At 36.2% G+C, this 18194-nt stretch overlaps 1 protein-coding gene across 4 annotated transcripts in view; it reads left to right on the top strand.

The window, feature by feature from the left end:
- The window catches only part of APP (amyloid beta precursor protein), a 120693-nt gene that overhangs the window by 71542 nt on the left and 30957 nt on the right, over window positions 1-18194 (top strand). For all 4 annotated transcript variants that reach the window (XM_087895051.1, XM_034427326.3, XM_087895050.1 and 1 more), the window contains exons 4-6: window positions 1861-1973; window positions 5396-5589; window positions 6056-6255. In XM_087895051.1, the coding sequence (XP_087751177.1) occupies window positions 1861-1973; window positions 5396-5589; window positions 6056-6255 (507 nt within the window). The remainder of the gene's footprint in view (window positions 1-1860; window positions 1974-5395; window positions 5590-6055; window positions 6256-18194) is intronic.

Raw genomic sequence — 18194 nt, 5'->3', positions numbered from 1 at the left:
CAAACCTAGTCATTTATGTATTTCCCCTTCCAACGTCTCTTTCATGAAATAAAAGATATTTGAGAAAATGTATCCCTCACAGATTCTTGAGTTACGTATCTAGATTTTCAAAATCCCTGGTTGCTTATTTACAATCTGTATACAGCTACATATGTCCTCGCAGGAAGAAATAAGTGGACTGAATAAATTTTAGAAAATGTCATTAGATATTTATTTATTTATTTTAAATTTATATATCGCCCTTCTCCCTGAGGACTCAGGGCGGTGTACCGCCAGAATTAAAAAACATAAAATACAAATATTAAAAAACAATTGAAATATATATAAATTTGGCCCAAAATTAAAAATACAAACCAATTAAAACATTTAAAATTTCTTCTTAAGCCAGCCCGGCTTGCTGGAAAAAGTGGGTTTTAAGGGCACGACGGAAGGCACTAAGGTCTTGGATTCTCCTTATCTCTGGGGGCAAGTGATTCCAGAGGGTAGGTGCCCCCACAGAGAAGGCCCTCCCCCTGGGGGTCACCAGCCTACATTGATTGGCTGATGGCACCCTGAGGAGGCCCTCTCTGTGGGAGCGCACGGGACAATGGGAGGTCGTCGGTAGCAGCAGGCGGTCTCGAAGATAGCTAGGCCCGATGCCATGGAGCGCTTTAAAGGTGATAACCAGCACCTTGAAGCGCACCCGGAAGACCACTGGGAGCCAGTGCAGCTCGCGCAGGAGCGGTGTTACATGGGAGCGCCATGCTGCTCCCGTCACTACCCACGCTGCTGCATTCTGGACCAGTTGGAGCCTCCGGGTGCTTTTCAAGGGGAGCCTCATGTAGAGAGCGTTGCAGTAGTCAAGGCGAGAGGTGTCGAGGGCATGAGTGACTGTGCACAGGGAATCCCGATCAAGAAAGGGCCGCAACTGGCGAATCAGACGAACCTGACAAAAGGTCCCCCTGGTTACAGCTGTCAGATGTTCCTCCAAGGACAGCTGCATATCCAGGAGGACTCCCAGATTGCGAGCCCTTTCTGTGGGGGCCAAAGACTCACCCCCAATAGTCAGTGATGGAGTCAACTGACTATATCGGGATGCCGGGAGCCACAGCCACTCAGTCTTGGAAGGGTTGAGCTTGAGCCTGTTCCTCCCCATCCAGATCCGCACAGCCTCCAGGCACTGGGACATCACTTCAAGGACATCATTGGGGTGTCCTGGGGTGGAGATGTACAGCTGGGTGTCATCAGCGTACTGGTGGTATCTTACCCCGAAGCCACGGATGATCTCGCCCAGCAGCTTTACATAAATGTTGAACAGAAGGGGCAAGAGGACCGATCCCTGCGGCACTCCACAGATGAGAGGCCTCGAGGTCGACCTCTGCCCCCCTGCCAACACAAACTGCGACCGGTCGGAGAGAAAGGAGGAGAACCACCGCAACACGGTGCCTCCCACCCCCAACTCTTCCAGCCGGTGCAGCATGATACCATGGTCGATGGTATCAAAAGCCGCTGAGAGATCTAACAGGACCAGAACAGAGGAGCAACCCCTGTCCCGAGCCCTCCAGAGATCATCAGCCAACGCGACCAATGCCGTTTCCGTGCTGTGCCCAGACCTGAAACCTGACTGGAACCTTGTATTTCCAATAGTTTGACTTGAAAAGTTTGTAAATGAACAGGTTTTGTCTGATGCTGTTGTTGAAGTAGCATGACCAATTTGAGTTAATAAAGTCTAGTTTTCAATATCAGGTATTCATATGTGAGGTAGCTGTTTAATTCGTTAAAAATAATATTATTCCCTAAGGATTTCCAAATGTGTTTGCTTATAAACCATTTATTCAAGCTTATAATAAAATGGGAATGTTCAAATATTTTTTCTTTCAGTTGGAGAATTTGTGAGTGATGCCCTTTTAGTGCCAGATAAGTGCAAGTTCCTTCACCAGGAAAGGATGGATATTTGTGAAACTCACCTGCATTGGCACACAGTTGCTAAGGAGGTATGTTGAAGTTCCTAGCTCTCTTTAAACTAAACATTTCTTTTGTGATGTTTAAAAATAAATAGAACATTGAGCCAGAAAAATTTCAGCAACATTTTCAGTGCTGCGTTTAGAACAATTTATAGCCATTTTATTAAAACAGAAACATTAGCTTCATTCCAGCAGCTCTTTTTTGTTTTCAGTTTGATTCATAAATGTGTATTTTCTTATTCTGCAACTACGTAAAGCACAGGTTTTAAAAAATAATGTAGTCTAATGTTTTTTAAATGCTTGTTGTCCTGTCCCAGACCAGACACGCATGCCTGGAGTACAAGACTTTAGTTTAGATGAACTATTATAAATGGCAACAGGCAGGGCATGTACACAAACACATGTATGGTTTATAACATCCCTAAATTTGCCGGAAGCTTGCCTGGAAGAAGTTTTCATGGCCAAAACCCAAAGCAGCAAAAAGAAATGTACTCGGATCTGGCCCAAAGCTCTAAGCATCATGAGTGAATCAGCTAGTCTAGGTTTAGGGTGACAGTTTGCACATCACTGACATAACTCTAATTTCCAACTAGGAATAGTAGGCTAGCAGTGGCTGTTGAATAGAGATGAAGTCAGTAAATGTAATCGAGACTGGGATTGCCCCTGGTATACAAGGAGATGCAGTGAATGCTATTGCTCTGCTCTGTTGCACACAGTGCACTCTTAGGGTGGTCAAATCAAAGTCTTCAGTTTCTTATTCTCTGACTTCAGGTGCAGTTGCTTCTGATGATGACTGGGTAGATGAGCCTCAGGCGATTGAGTTCTCAAAGCTTACTCAGGCTGAAGTTATTCAGGTAGAGCCAGTGTAGTCTTCTTGGTATTAGAATCCTTTGTCTTGGAGCTGGCCATGACACCTGTAAACAACAGTGCAAAATTATATATGTAATGCTAAACTTATTGTTCAGAAAACAAAAATGCAAAATATTTTAGATTCTATTTATTTTTACCCAATTTATGTTAGATATCTCATTTTATCTAATGAAGTTAGATAAAAGTTAGAACTCATGATTCCTTCTGTTTGCATTAACAGTCACAAGGTAGACTTCCCTTGTTCTTTAAGCTTATGGCCAAAAGATACCATTAACAGTAGTTCTGACTGTCATGCAGAGCTGTAGCTACTTTCCATGTCTTCTGTGAACATACAGAAAAAAAATGTAATAATTGAACCCACTAGAAGTGAGTTCTAAAAATTATATATTATATAAAACATAATGTACATCTGCTTACACAAGCTTTCTTTACTATTTCTTCAAGTTATTTAATTTTCAAGACATCAAGTTATTTAATTTTCTTGCTTCCTCTATATTATTTGTGATTTTACTAATATATACGATGGTCAACCTGGTCACCTTTTAACTTTTAAGCTCTTTGCTAATATTTTATTTTTATTTATCTACATCCCACCTTTATTATTTTTACAACTAATTCAAGGTGGCAAACATATCTACCACAACTTCCTCATATTCTGGGTTATCTTAAGTTTTGTTTTTAGGATTTTGTATATTTTCCTATTTAAAGGAAAATATTTGTAGCTTAGGGTTGAAATGAAGGGTCCTTGGTGCTCTCTGAGCTTGCTTGTTTTCTTTCAGATGTTTCATTACCCAAACTAGGTAATACTATCAGTGCTATTTTGCTATTTACATAACTAGTGATTTCAGGTTTTCAGTAAGCTTTCTGAATTTGTTTGTGATTCTTTTCAGACTATGATATATTTTTGACATATACATTTTTCCATAATGTAAATTATTTTCATTTTCAAACTAATAATTTAATCTGAAACTAATTATAACAGAGTAATGTTTTCTCGATTGCCATTGGACAATATAATCATGAAGAATTAAATTTGAGTTATAAATGTTTATGTGAGATAAAAGCTCTGGGGACCATTTTAAGATGTTCCTAATAGAGCAAATGCTGAAACTACATAAATCAGATCCAGAAATATAAAGTGAATTACAGGTTGTCTTCAGTTACGATCACAATTGGGACTGGATTTGGCAATTGGGACCCAATTTTATGACAGTTCTTGTGATGGTCATTAAGCAGATCATTGCAGTCATTAGGCAAATCTGTGGTCACTAAGCAAACACTGTAAGTGTGAACCCATTTCCTAAACAGGCAAAAAATGTTTCAGATCACAGGATGCTGCAACTGGTTGTAAAGGCAAGCCAGTTGCTAAGCACCCAAAATGTCATGTGACTACAGATATGTGTATGGCACACATTTTACTATGGGCAGAAATTCTATGCCTATTGTAATTTTGAACAGTTATTAAGTACCAATTGTAATTTGAGGACTCCCTGTATGCTCCAGGAGGAAAATCTTGCTTTCATTTGTTCTGTATCCTGAGGAGACAATCGTTAAATAGCTCTGCCAAATAATTGGCAGAGGATCGATTTTAATTATTTTTCTCAATAGTCAGAAATACAGGAAAGAAAAAGAAAAAGATAAAATGTCGAATATATTTAGAACATTTACATACCATAAAGACTAGAAATATAATATATAATATATAGCTATATAGTATTCCTAAATGTAGCATGATTTATAAACATACATTTTACTGTAGCTCAGCTAAGGCAATCCTAAATTTCAACCCCATAGAGGAAAGTGGCATATTGTCTTTTGTTAGACAAATCTGCCTTGATAGGTTCATATCTTAGGGTTTCTATCCCGAAGAATTGTTTTAAACATTAAACCACTATATTGTGTTCATTTTGTTCTTACAAAGAATCACACTATTATCTTTTATTAATATACTAAATGAAGTAATACAGAAAGTTTAATGCCACAGCAGCCTCTACAGGACATCATGTGTTTTGCATGTGCTAATAAAGCATGGTTTATCCTTACAAATATGAGCTTAGTTTCTCCCAGGCTGAGGTAGGGAACATTTCCTCATGAGGAAATGCAAATCTTTAGAAAAGAGAAGAAAATAAGTCTGCTTAACATTACTTCTGAATAAAACTCACTCATCATGCTACAGCAAAATTGTATACATATAACAGTGTATTTCACTCTTTCTCATGTTGAAGTTGCGAAGACTATTACAAAGGACTCTGGCTGTATAGCAACGGTCTCCAACTTTTCTGGCTTGGCAGATTGGTGGAGGCAGCAGTGGACTGGGGGGGAGAGGGGATGGTGGCACTCACGCATGCGCCACTTTCACAAATGTGCCTTCACACACTTGCACTCGCCCACCACTTCTGTGTCCCAGTTCCAAACAGGCCATGGCCCGCTACTGGCCCGCGGACTGGGGGTTGGGAACCGGTGCCATGTAGAGTTCGAATTAGCACTAAGACAATTGACTCACCAACCCGGTCTGTACCAGTTTTTAAAAGCTAGTTTTTGGTGACTATATATGTTGTGTCTCTTTTTGGCTTTCTTTTTAGTCCTGCAGTGAAAAGGGAATGAATCTGCACGACTATGGTATGCTCTTGCCCTGTGGAATTGACAAATTCCGTGGTGTCGAGTTTGTTTGCTGCCTAGTAGCAGATGAGAGTGACAATATTGATTCAGCTGAGGCCGAGGAAGATGATTCTGACGTTTGGTGGGGAGGTGCAGATGCAGACTATGCAGATGGCAGGTAAGATTGATCTTCGAACCATCTTTAGATAGGGATGGTATTGGGAGGAGTTAGAAACTTAATAGGGGATATGTATCACCCAGTGAAAGTCCGCAGTGAAGAAAGATTGTGATACTGTAACAGTAACAGACATAGTCTAGTTAAGACCATGTTTATTTGAAAGTACTGTACATCCCAGTAGATTCAGTGAGAATTGCTAATCAGGCTCTTTCTACTCATCCTATTAACCTAACCATAATGGGTACGAGTAGGAGTGTTTTCTCTGGCTTGATTGTTTAGTCACATTGTATGATTCTCTAGTGCTATATAAATTCTACAGATTCTATTTCCTTTTATTCTCTCGAAAACACCTACATCCATAATATCCAGACCTTCTTTTGATGACCAATTTAAGTAAGGCCATGTTTGTTCCATGATGTGATGGGATTAGCAATATCAAAAATTTGACCAAATCTGTTGTTTGCAGTTATGACAAAGTAACAGAAGAGCAGCTAGCAGAAGGGGATACTACAGATGTAGAAGATGAAAATACTGATGATGATGATGATGAAGACGGTGATGAGGCTGAAGAAGTTACAGAAGATCAGTACCAGGAAGCCACTGAAAGAACAACCAGCATTGCTACTACCACTACCACTACTGAGTCTGTGGAAGAGGTTGTTCGAGGTAAGATGTTTTAGGCTAATGCCTAAACTCTTTTTCACAGTGCACATTTATTCTTTACTACTGTACTAAAAGTGTACAGCAAAGTGTTCTATGTTATAATTTATATCATGTGTTTCTCCTAAGATGTAAAAATTGAGTGCTCCATTTATATTTTTTCCATCTCAGACTTTTCAAAAGCAAAAAAAAAAAACCAACGGAATCATCAAGATTTTCATCTTTCTGTACATTGGTATACAGAGAATTAAAATAGATGTGAACTTTTAATTCAAAATAGAATCAAGCATGTGACAAACATATTTAGTAAGGTATGAAACAGGAAGGATTCATATCAGTAAGGTCATGGTTTTAAATAAAGCTGAAAAAATGGTCAGTGTGTAACAAAAATAGACTAGGAGATTTGATACGTTGCCTTTTTTCCTTGTAGATTTATTCTTGGTTGAAGTATAGGATACAAATGTCAATTCAATAAAATTTTAGATTCAGCTGATTTGACCATTATATATTTACCCAAGCTTCTTCTGTAACAATGCTTTGTAAACCAAGGTTTCCCTAATCTGATTTGCTTTGAAAGGATTGAGATTGCTTTTCAAGAATTCTTAGAAAGTATGATTCGTGGTACCGGAAAATAAATTGAATCTCTGTGTTTTGCAGGACTTCAGTCAAGATCCTGCATTCTTATTTTTTATACATTGATTTTAAACGGGGACTCTGGGACTTTTAAGTCAGTGTTGTTGCAGATAAAAATATACTGTATGTTTTAAATTCTATTTTTTAAAAAAAAAAATAGAAATATTAAATTTTGTAAAATAATGTTAATTTTACTATTTTATCACAAAAGTCTAATAAACTGAAATTTTATTAGGTTTTTATTTAGGTTTCTCAAATCTACACGTGTATTGAAATACCTGTCAGTTAAACATTAACTTGTATTTTACCTTCTTGCCTCATGAAAATTGCTACATCCTGAAAATTCAGGTTTGGGATTTTTTTGTCTGATGAATTTGGAAAAATTCATAATAGATTCTTGTTTTGTAATCAAATAGTCATGAAGATGTATGAAATGAAGCATAGAGAAAATATAGCAGGAGTAAGTCAAGAATAGTTTTTGGAAAGCATAGTTGGTAATATGCCATCACAGGAGTAAACATAATAAATTTCTTGTGCCCGGCATTTTAAAAAGGTGGTTTATTATTTCCACATATATTGATCAAACAGTGGATGAATATTTTATGGAATTCTGTATTCTGTTTGAAGGAGAAATCTGTATTTCTTCTCTATGACTAGAACAAAACTTTAGTTTGGGTTTAATCATTCATGGAGGGAAGGCAATAAACAGTCTCAATACATTTCCTGGAGGTTGAATATCATTAACCAGAGATGCCACAGTAACCATGAGCTTTACCCTCATTTCTTCTTCCAGCATTTCTAAAGAACTTGCTCTGCTAACCACAATCAAGATGTGCAGAACACATTGGAAGTATTAGTCTTGTAATTATCATCCCAAACCTGTAATCATAGTAAGAACAAAAGAAATAACGCTTTCTCCTTAGCATGGACATCCTGAGTACTGTCCCCAAGAATAACACGATTTGAAATTTTTCGATGAATTGTAAGATGTGGGTTATAAAGTGATGATTCATTCCATATAAAGTCCTAGGTTTGAACTTGTGCCCTTACGCACAAGTGAATAGGGTGGTCATCCAGGGAAATAAAAGCCTAGTATATTTTTATTTATCATAATTTCTTGAAACATTAATATTTACGAAGTGGCGGCCAAAATATTCTGGATAGAACAAATATGCTTCCATTTTAAAGAACATAACAGTGTTACTTGTGCCTGAAAGATGACAGGTGGCAGCCTGTTATTTTTTGCCCATTGGCAAAAAATAAATGAAAGTTGTTTTTAGCAATTACTCTTTTTCAGAAAAACAAGAGTGGAGAAAGAAGGTGACATAATAACTTAGTTGGATCATTCCTGTTAAATTAACAAAACTTTATAATCAGATATATCCCTGTATGACATGTAAAGCTGTGTTTAATGTTTTTTTTTTTTGCAATGTCAGCAAATCAGAGCCTCTTTGATTCATTGTTTCTTCTGAGGTCTGTAATTATTAGTGAACTATAGTACCTCTGTTGACGGCTTATGACTTCATAAGGATCTCTGTGACATTATTGTGGTGTTTGAGAACAAACTGATAATAAAAGGGATAGTGAAACATACCACATTTAAAATTGCAAATTATGCTTGCATTATATTTGAGTGGGTTTTGAAAAGACTATCTTTAAAGTTGGATTACTTTCTTTATATTAAATCCAATAGTTCTTTATATTTTTCTACTTAAGTTCTCAAGAAAGAAGATCACATTTCCGTGTTTTTAATAACTTTTATCGAAGGTTTTAATAACAGTAGTAAAAAAATACAAATAAAACACAGAAAGAGTAGAAGTAAAGAAAGAAGAGAATTAAAAGTGTATCAAAAAATAAAGAAAAAGAATATGAGAAAGAACAATAAATAAGTAGCTTTCAGTCTTCAATCTTAAGGACAAATAAACGTAATAATTCATCATCCCCTGATATATTACATGTAAGTACAAGTAGTCCTTGACTTACAACAGTTCTTTTAGTGGCCATTCGAAGTTATAGCAGCACTGAAAAAAGTGACTTATGACCTTTTTTTTCTTTTCTCACGACCATTGCAGCATCCTCATGATCACATGATCAAAATTGAGATGCTTGGCAACTGGGATGTATTTATGATGGTCGCAGTGTCCCATAGTCATGGAATCACCTTTTGCGGCCTTCTGACAAACAAAGTCAATGGGGAAGCCAGATTCACTTAACAACCGTGTTACTAACTTAATAACTGCAGTGATTCACTTAACAACTGTGCCAAGAAAAGTCACAAAATGGGACAAAATTCACTTAACAAATGTCTCACTTAGCAACAGAAATTTTGGGCTTAATTGTGGTCGTAAGTTGAGGACTACTTCTATCTCTTCTTCCAATAACTCATCCTTTATCCATACTCAAATCCATTAATTAACATTTCAATCCTAGTGTTAAGAAAAAGTTCATAAAGGGATCCCATATTTATACAAACGTGTCTTATTTAAACTTTGATGAAAAAAATATTTATACTTCTTTCTTTTGCTTCTAAAAATCTTAATGTTGAGTTCAGGCAAATTCTATCATAAGATTTGATCTATTTTCAGTTTTTCCTTTTCCAATACCAACTATTTCTTCAAGGCTTTTGTTAGTCTACTAGAAACTGTTTATCTAGGTCAATCATCTTGACTTGTACTTTATATTTCCACTTTAGTTATTGACTCTGTCTTACAGTCCATAATTTTCTAATTTCCCAATATTCTGCAAATTCTTTACATTTTGATATTTCTGCATCAAGCAAAATATCTTTCCTCTCTTTATCTTGTGTGTTTTCCAAGATGTTCTCTTTCTCATTAATAATTTCTTTAATATTTCTGGATATAATCTATTCATAAAACATGCATCATTCCTGAGAATGAAGCTGCTGTTTTTTGAACCCAATATTCAAGAATCTTCTGAAGCAGTTCTAGGCATTTTATGGCCTGCAGAGTGGTCCTTGTCTGGACCATAGCGGTGATGGTAGGTGGAACAGTGGCAAGGGCAGGGCAGCGGCAGAGAGTGTGATGCTGGTGCAGCATCTGCAACAGTAGCAGGAACGGGGCAGTGGCCCTCCACAACAGTCTCAGTTACTCATATGGCTCCTTAAGGCATTGGGAAAATTAATTCCCTATCCCTGTCCTCAAGTATTTCAAATGCCAGAGCATTTTCTGTTATTTCCCAAGTTCCAATACTGACCAAAGGGAAAAAAAGACAAGCTTTTCTAGGGGGGTTTTCTGCCTGGAATCTTTAGTCCCGAGTAGTACTCAGTTTCTGAAATTATAAAAGTTTCAAATTTCTGTTTGATTTAGGAGAGATTAAACATATTGGTTCACATGAAACTGCTGTTTATTTACTGCATATAATTATTTCCAATATCTTGTAGCAAATGTCCCACTACCCCATTTTCCTAAGTCCCTTAATTTGTTTATAAACTTTCATGAACCAGATTCTACTTAGCTTTTTGCCGTTTATTACTAATATTTTAATTTCACAAGCTAATAATTAAATTTTCTGTTATCGAATACAAAGGAAAATTCACCAGGTAATTTTTCAAATTTGTCATTTTGAATATTTCTAATAGTTGAACAGTTTTTTTTTTGGTGTGGTTTTTTTTAAAAAAATTTGGACCTAATCCCAAGCATATACCTCAAGGCAATCAACAAGTGGTGAAAAAGAAGGGAAACTCAGACACAAAACAGGGGACATAGGAAGCAAACACAGGGTTGGTCATATTGGACTCAGATGCCTATACATTAACAAATATAAGGAACAAACAGCATGAACTTGAAGTCTTAGTACATGAGGGCAGATACAACATTGTTGCCTTTAATGAAACTTGGTGGAATGAAACCCATGACTGGAAAATAATGACTGGAAAATAATGCTAGAAGGATTTAAATTGTTCAAAACAAATAGATCTAACAAAAGAGAAGTTAGAGTCACATAATATGTAAGAAATAACTATATCTCTATAGAAATGTAAAAAACCAAGAATGAAAACCTTGAATGCATTTGCATTAATAGGAAAAAGAAATGAGATTGTCATAGGTGAACACTACAGACTACCCAACCAAACACAGGGATTTGAAGTTGTAGGAGCTTTGGGGGAGAGTGACTATGTCATACTGGAATTCAACATAATGCAAGCACAAGTAATAGAACAGAGTCAAATGAGTGCCTTAAGACGTTAAGTGAGGTGATATCCGTAAGTTTAGAGATGAATTTAGGAAGGATTACATAGATGGAATCTTAAAGAAGAAAACAAGTCAAGAAGCTTGGGAAGCTCTGAAAACAGAGATCATAAAAGTGCAGTCTAGCACAGTACCACTGAGAAAGAAAAATAAGAGAACTCCAATGAAACCAGCATGCTTGCATAAAGAACTCTCTGATAAACAGAGACAAAAAGGACAAGAATAAAAAATGGAAAGAGGGACACATAACTAAAACATAATACTAACAAATAGCCCAAATCTACAAAGATGAAATAAGGAAAGCTAAGGTTCAGAATGAAGTAAGACTTGTAACAAATGTCAAAAATAATGAAGTTGCTTTCAACATGGAAAAACAAGATTAAAGTCAAAGAAATGGTCAACTAATGGGAAAAGATGGCAAGGACGTGACAGGTAGCAGAGAGAAAGTAGAACTGCTTAATTCTTTGCATTAGTCTTTACATAAAAGGAAAAAATAATCCAACCTATCAAAAGCATTATCATAAAACAAAATAAAGACTCTACTAGTCAAAATAGGCAAGAAAATGGTAAAAGAGCACCAATCCACTATAAGGTAAAGGTAAAGGTTCCCCTCACACATATGTGCTAGTCATTCCCGATTCTAGGGGGCGGTGCTCATCTCCATTTCAAAGCCAAAGATCCAGTGTTGTCCAAAGACGTCTCCGTGGTCATGTGGCCGGCATGGAATCTGTCACCTTTCCACCAAAGGTGGTCCCTATTTTTCTATGTACATTTTTTATGTCCTTTCAGACTTCTAGGTTGACAGAAGCTGGGACAAGTAACAGGAGCTCATTCCGTTATGAGGCCCTAGGGATTCGAACCGCTGAACTGCCGACCTTTCGATCAACAAGCTCAGCGTCTTAGCCACTGTTCAAATCATCAGGACCAGATTGATTACATCTCAGGGTTCACATTCTGGCAAATATGAACTCAAAATCACTGAACCAAATGTTTCAAAGCTCCTGGAGCACCAGAAACCACCAGAGACCTAGGTTGCAGTCTTCTAAAAGGGGAAAATAAATCCAGGAAACTTTAGACAAATCAGCTTAATGTCAATGCCTGGGAAAATCCTGGAAAAGATAATTAAGCAATGAATATGCAAACACCTAGAAACGAGAAAATAGTTGTGTCAAAACAGATCATGCCAGACAAACCTTACTACATTTTTTGACAAAGTGACTAAATTAGTGGATCAGGAAAATACTGTTGTCATAGTTTACTTAGACTTCAGTAAGGCATTTGATAAAGTAAGCTGCAGCCCACTTCTTCTTAAGATAGAAAAATTTGGGATAGACAGCATCACCACAAAATGGATTTGCAACTAGTTGATCACGTGCACTCAACATGTAATCCTCAACAGAACTACAAGTATAAGGAGGGGAGCACGCATTAGGGTACCTCAAGGTCCTATCTTGGGCCCAGGTTTGCAGACACCATGCTAGAGTGAACACTTTAGAAGAATAGACTCAAGATACAGAAGGGTCTTGATAGACTTGATTTCGCATTGGACCAACAAAGTTAAATTCAGTGGTGAATTTACATTTAGCTCTTACACTTAGGCAAGAAAAACCAAATGCACAGGTATAGAATAGGTGGTACCTTACTCATCAGCAGTAATTGTGAAAGGGATCTAAGATGCCCTAGTGGACAACCACTTATATGTGAGCCAGAATTATGCTGCAGCTGCCAAAAAAGCCAACGCAATCCTAGGCTGCATCAACAGAGGGATAGCATCAAAATCACAAGTATAGTACTGCTCTATACTGCACTAGTGAGGCCACACTTGGAATATTGCCCTCAGTTCTGGTCACTACAGTATAAAAAACGCTGAGACTCTAGAAAGAGCATAGAGAAGAATGAACAAAGATTAGGGGACTGGAAACTAAATCATACAATGAATGGTGGCAGTTACTGGATTTGTCTAACAAAGAGAGGGACAAGGGTGACATGATAGCAGTCTTCCGATATTTGAGGGGTTGCCACAGAGAAGAGGAGGTCAATCTATTCTCCAAAGCACCTGAGGGCAGGACAAGAAGTAGCAGATAGAAGATTATCAAAGAAAGATCCAACCTAGAATGAAGGAGAAATTTCCTGACACTGCAAACAATCAGTGGAAACATTTGCCTCCAGGCATTATGGGTGCTCTATAATTGGAGGCTTTCAAGAAGAGATTGAACAGCCATTTGTTGGAGCAGAAGACTTCTAAGGTAATTTCCAAAAGTGATTGGAAAATGAGTTAGCACACTCAGTGACCTTTAAAAGGCTTTATTGCAGTTGACAGCCTGATTATTTCTTTCATCTACTGACATTCAAACCCACAGGAAATTGCTGTTTCCTTGTGAGGAGCAACCATCCAGAGCACAAGTGGGTGATCTCCTATCTTTATTCAGAGATGTTCTGTGGAATGGTCTACTTGCCAGTTTTTGGTCTTAGCCATCATCATAATCTCTGCTCATTCAGAGACATTTTAGATCTTCATTCCTCACCTGGGAACTCGAAATCACATTTCAGTTATAAAAGATCTCTAATAGTTGAAGTGTCATTAGTTCTTCACCTTAAGCTACCTTGTTGTAATACAAAGAAGGGTTTTTTCCCCAAGAGCCTTGGTAGTACAGTGGTCTAAGGCACCCTGTTATTAAGCTGGTTATTAAGACCAGCTGCCTGCAATTACTGCAGGTTCGAATCTCGCCAAGGCTCAAGGTTGACTCAGCCTTCCATCCTTTCTAAGGTAGGTAAATTGAGGACCCAGTTATGGGGGCAATAAGCTGACTTTGTATAAATATACAAAAAGGATGAAGGTTATTGCTGAGCACATTGTAAGCCACCCTGAGTCTCCGGAAAAGGGCGGCATATAAATCAAATTTAAAAAAAACAAAAAAAAAAAATCATTTATTCCCTTTTTTATCGTTCTGGGAAGCCTCATTGCAATATTTTAATAAAAATTAAATTATCTTTTAAAATTCAGTTCTTTCTTAAAAAGCAAATAATAAAGAACTGTTTTAAAACTTGTTTAATACCTGTAAATTATTCAGAAATGTTCACAAATTATAATATGCTTCATTTATTTAAATCATTTCTTTTGATGTTTAGTCTTCGTCCGTGATGGCGAACCTGTGGCATGCATGCCGGAAGTGGCATGCAGGGCCTTCTCTCCAGGCACGCCAGCTGTCACCCACTGCTCTTCCGGGTTCCAGGGTGCTGGTCTTCGCTGAGCTTCCAGTTGGTCTCCGCTCTTCCGTGCTGGTCTCCACTTTTCTGGTTTCCGGCGCACACATGCATACCGGCCAACTGGTCTTCACGTGCATATGTGCACCAGAAACCAGAAGACTAAGTGACTGGCGCGCATGTGCATGCAGGAAACTGGAAGGTCAGCTTCCTGGCAGGCGCGCCAGGGAACTGCTCTTCCGGTTTCCAGTGCTCCCATGCATGTGCGCTGGAGAGCTGCTCTTGGTGTATACAAACAAATACCTACAATGAATTAGATGTCAAATATTTTATGAAATTTATTTGGAAGCATAGGACCTCTCCACAATAGTCAATATGATTTAAAAAATTGGAAAAAAACTAGAATATGTCTGGAGCCATTGATTTAGTTGTAAGAGTTTTGTATTCATGAGTAGCTGTAAAACATTATGGCAGGTAGAAAATGGTTCCTGGGTTCAGTAATCTTGCTCAAGATTCTTTATTGCATGTGCTTTATTCATTGCTAGTTCTGCAATGCAGAGATAACTATTTGGCATCCTTAAATTATATAAAGTAATCTGTTACACTATATAGCAAAAAGGAAGCAAAAAGCTTTTAAAGTTTGAGAAAGTTATTGAAAATATGTAAAGAGGTTTATTTTTCCTCTTTGGTTTGGCATGAAGCCACAATGTTTAATTCTGTATTTCTTGTAGCGTTACCATTTTGTGGAAAATGTTTATTTCTTGTTAGAAATGGAATGTGTCTTAGTTTTCTAAAAGCTTATAAATCTTATAAAGCAATAAGTGGTTTTGTTTTGTTTATATTTTTAAATTTTATTTATTCATTTCAGCTTTATATTTAAGTCAACAACTGAATATGAAGTAGTTCTGCATGACATCTCTTGAGTCATTTGTTATCCATTTGTGTGTATGATACTTTATGAGAGACCTTTTATTTCACATTGCTATTAAAATGTATTTAATATGTGCCTGTATCATATTGAAATTAGTGTAGATATGAAATTAGGAAAAAAAGGCAAGTTTTAATCCGATTGAAAAAAAATGAAAATTAATTTATTCTATAAATGTCTTGGACTACATATATATAATCTTCTCAACCATCTGCCCAATGCTGAGATATTTGTAATTGAAAGATAGTTGGCATAAACCAGTATTTTGAGAATATGGAGTAGGTTTTTTGTTTTTTGTTTTTGCAAAAAGTTTTTTTATTTTTATTTTTCTCAACACACAAATTACATCTTTTTGGAACAGAGCCCTGATCCGGTCATCAATTTATACAATTTTTTTATCATCTTTAACAAAATGTTATATATTCTATTTTGCCATAAAATTTATTTCTTAATCTTAAATCACCTATCTCCACTAATACCATCTTAAAGAAAATTTACTCAAGTTTACTCAATCAAAACAATTACTCTTCTATTAACCCCCCTTAAATCCTAATTCAATTAATACCTCATAATACATTTCACAATTCTTACCCTAAATCCTCACTATTAACAATACTTAATCTTAAATCACCTATCTCCCCGTTACCATCTTATAAAAAAGTTACTCTTATTTATTTAATCAAAACAATTACCCTTCTGTTCACCCACTTTAAATCTCAATTCAATTAATAACTCAATACATTTCACAATTCTTAGCCTAAATCCTCACAATTAACAATACAGGTCACACATGTTTGTATTTCAAAATCTTATTTCCCTTTCTAAAACTTCCCAGAATATGGAGTAGTTTTTTAAGGACTACTTTATTGGCCATGATATACTACTCTATACTCTCTAAATAATTTTCTCCCAGACTTGTATTCTGCTGTTTTTATTTTCCCAGTTTTGGTCTTGTGACAACATATCTGTTAATCATACACTATGAAGTGGAATAGATTTGCTTAAATGAACTGATTCAAGTCATGCAAGCTATTTGATTTCTTCACCATATCCTAATTTGGATATCCTCTAATCTTTTTCTTCTAGAAATATAAGGGAAAGTTCTTTTTAGCTGCCTTCTCCTGCAGCACTGATCAAAGTTTTATAGGCTGATCAGTTTGGGGATTACTTACAGTGCATTTGCTATAGCTGCTCATTATAGAAAACCTTGAGTGCCAACTGAGGCAGGCCTAGAATGGATACCTTTAGTGGATAGTGTGAGCAATCCCACAGTGTTAGCCCAAACAGCCCAGATTGGAGTCCTTCAACCAATGTTGTGGAGGTGAAAGTAGCCTCTTCTGGAGCTCTTTCCAAAGCGGTAATTTTGCCCTTTCAAAGGGCACTGCCTCTTTTAACTCTTTGTCAGAAGAAAGCAAGAGTATATATTTTAAAAGACAGTGATAAGTTACTAATGTTGACTATACTTGCTGAGTATGAAAAGGGAAGTTCTTTTTTTCAATTTGCTTTGATTTTTCTCTGCAACACACACACACACATACACATACACACAGTATTTCTATATTAGGTTGTTGTATTAATTTTAGTTGTTTAATATACTCCTCAAAAAATATTAGAAAAAAAGGCAAGAGGCATGTTACTAACTCTCTCAACTGTTTATGAAATGTCTAAAAAAATGCCATGTCTTGTGAGCTAATATGCAGCTGTTGCCACAGCACAACACTTGAAGATGCCTGGCCAGCATTGTTGTCAGCCATTTCTCTTAACATATTTTGTGGGAGAAACCAAAGAAAAGAAAAGGAAGGAATGATTGGAACAAATATAAGATCATCAGTATGATTCAAATACTTAAAAATTAAACATGTAATTTTGCAGATATAGTTTAACTCAAAAAAAGTCTTTGTTTATTCTTTAAATATAAATATTTTAGTTATAATAATTTTTAGTTTGTATTTTTAAGGTTATTGATAAAATTTAACCTGGGAACTCAATTTTGAATGCTGAGCTGTAGCGTAAGCATTATTGAACTGAATGGCACTATTCACTTATGTTATTCCACATAATATATTCCAATATCTGTGTGCATGAAACTTACTTTGACCAGTTTAGACAAGTTACTGGCTGCAGTTTAATGTGTAACTATATTAAACCACCAGCAGCCTTTCTCACCTAATATGCGCTCTAGCTTTGTTCTTTCATTTCTTTTAAACAGAGGAAACTGAAGGGCCATATTCAGATGTTAAGTTAAGCTTATATCCACTTTTAGGAAAGGTCATTAGGTCATATTTCTGGCATGTTAAACATTTGAAATATTTTAAAATCAGAATGTTTTGCACACTTCCACAACTACTTGTTTTCTTTTTGGCAAAAAAGCATTACTTTTTTCTTATATAATTTATCAATCCATATACCCCTAACAAACATATAGGTTTTTCATAATATTTCATTTCAAAGTTAGGCAGTATGGTTTTGTTAAGAAATTAAAAGGAAGGGGACATTTTGAAGAAAATGTGTTTTTGCACTATTCATATGTTTATATATACTTTTGCAGCTAGCAAAAATGTATTCTGTGGGAACAACTGGAATAAACAGTTTACATGACAAAGTTTATAATATCCTTTTAAAGACTACTAAAGTGTTGACAATAGAAAATACCACTTCAATTAAGAAGAAATAGCAAAGGTTATCCAAATAGTATTATCATCATCATCATCATCATTATTATTATTATTATGAAATCAAGTGGAGTGAAAGGATCTGAATAATTATTTCTAATCTAAAAATGTATAAAACTGAAAATCTAAATAAAAACTAGCTATGAAATGTAAGCATTGTAGAGGCTACCTAGACCCTGTATTTTGAAATAGATGGCCATAATTAAAAATAACTAAAATAATAGAAGGTAAATATGACTACGTGCTGTGTAACTTTTTTTAAAAAAAAGTTTATTGCTTCTCCCTCCCCCACAGGTTTGG

The sequence above is a fragment of the Pantherophis guttatus genome, chromosome 5 (genome assembly GCF_059756535.1).
Source record: "Pantherophis guttatus breed Tessera chromosome 5, ASM5975653v1, whole genome shotgun sequence".
NCBI lineage: Eukaryota > Metazoa > Chordata > Lepidosauria > Squamata > Colubridae > Pantherophis > Pantherophis guttatus.
Note: the sequence above shows the minus strand (reverse complement) of the source record. Positions and strands in the feature narration are given on the sequence as shown.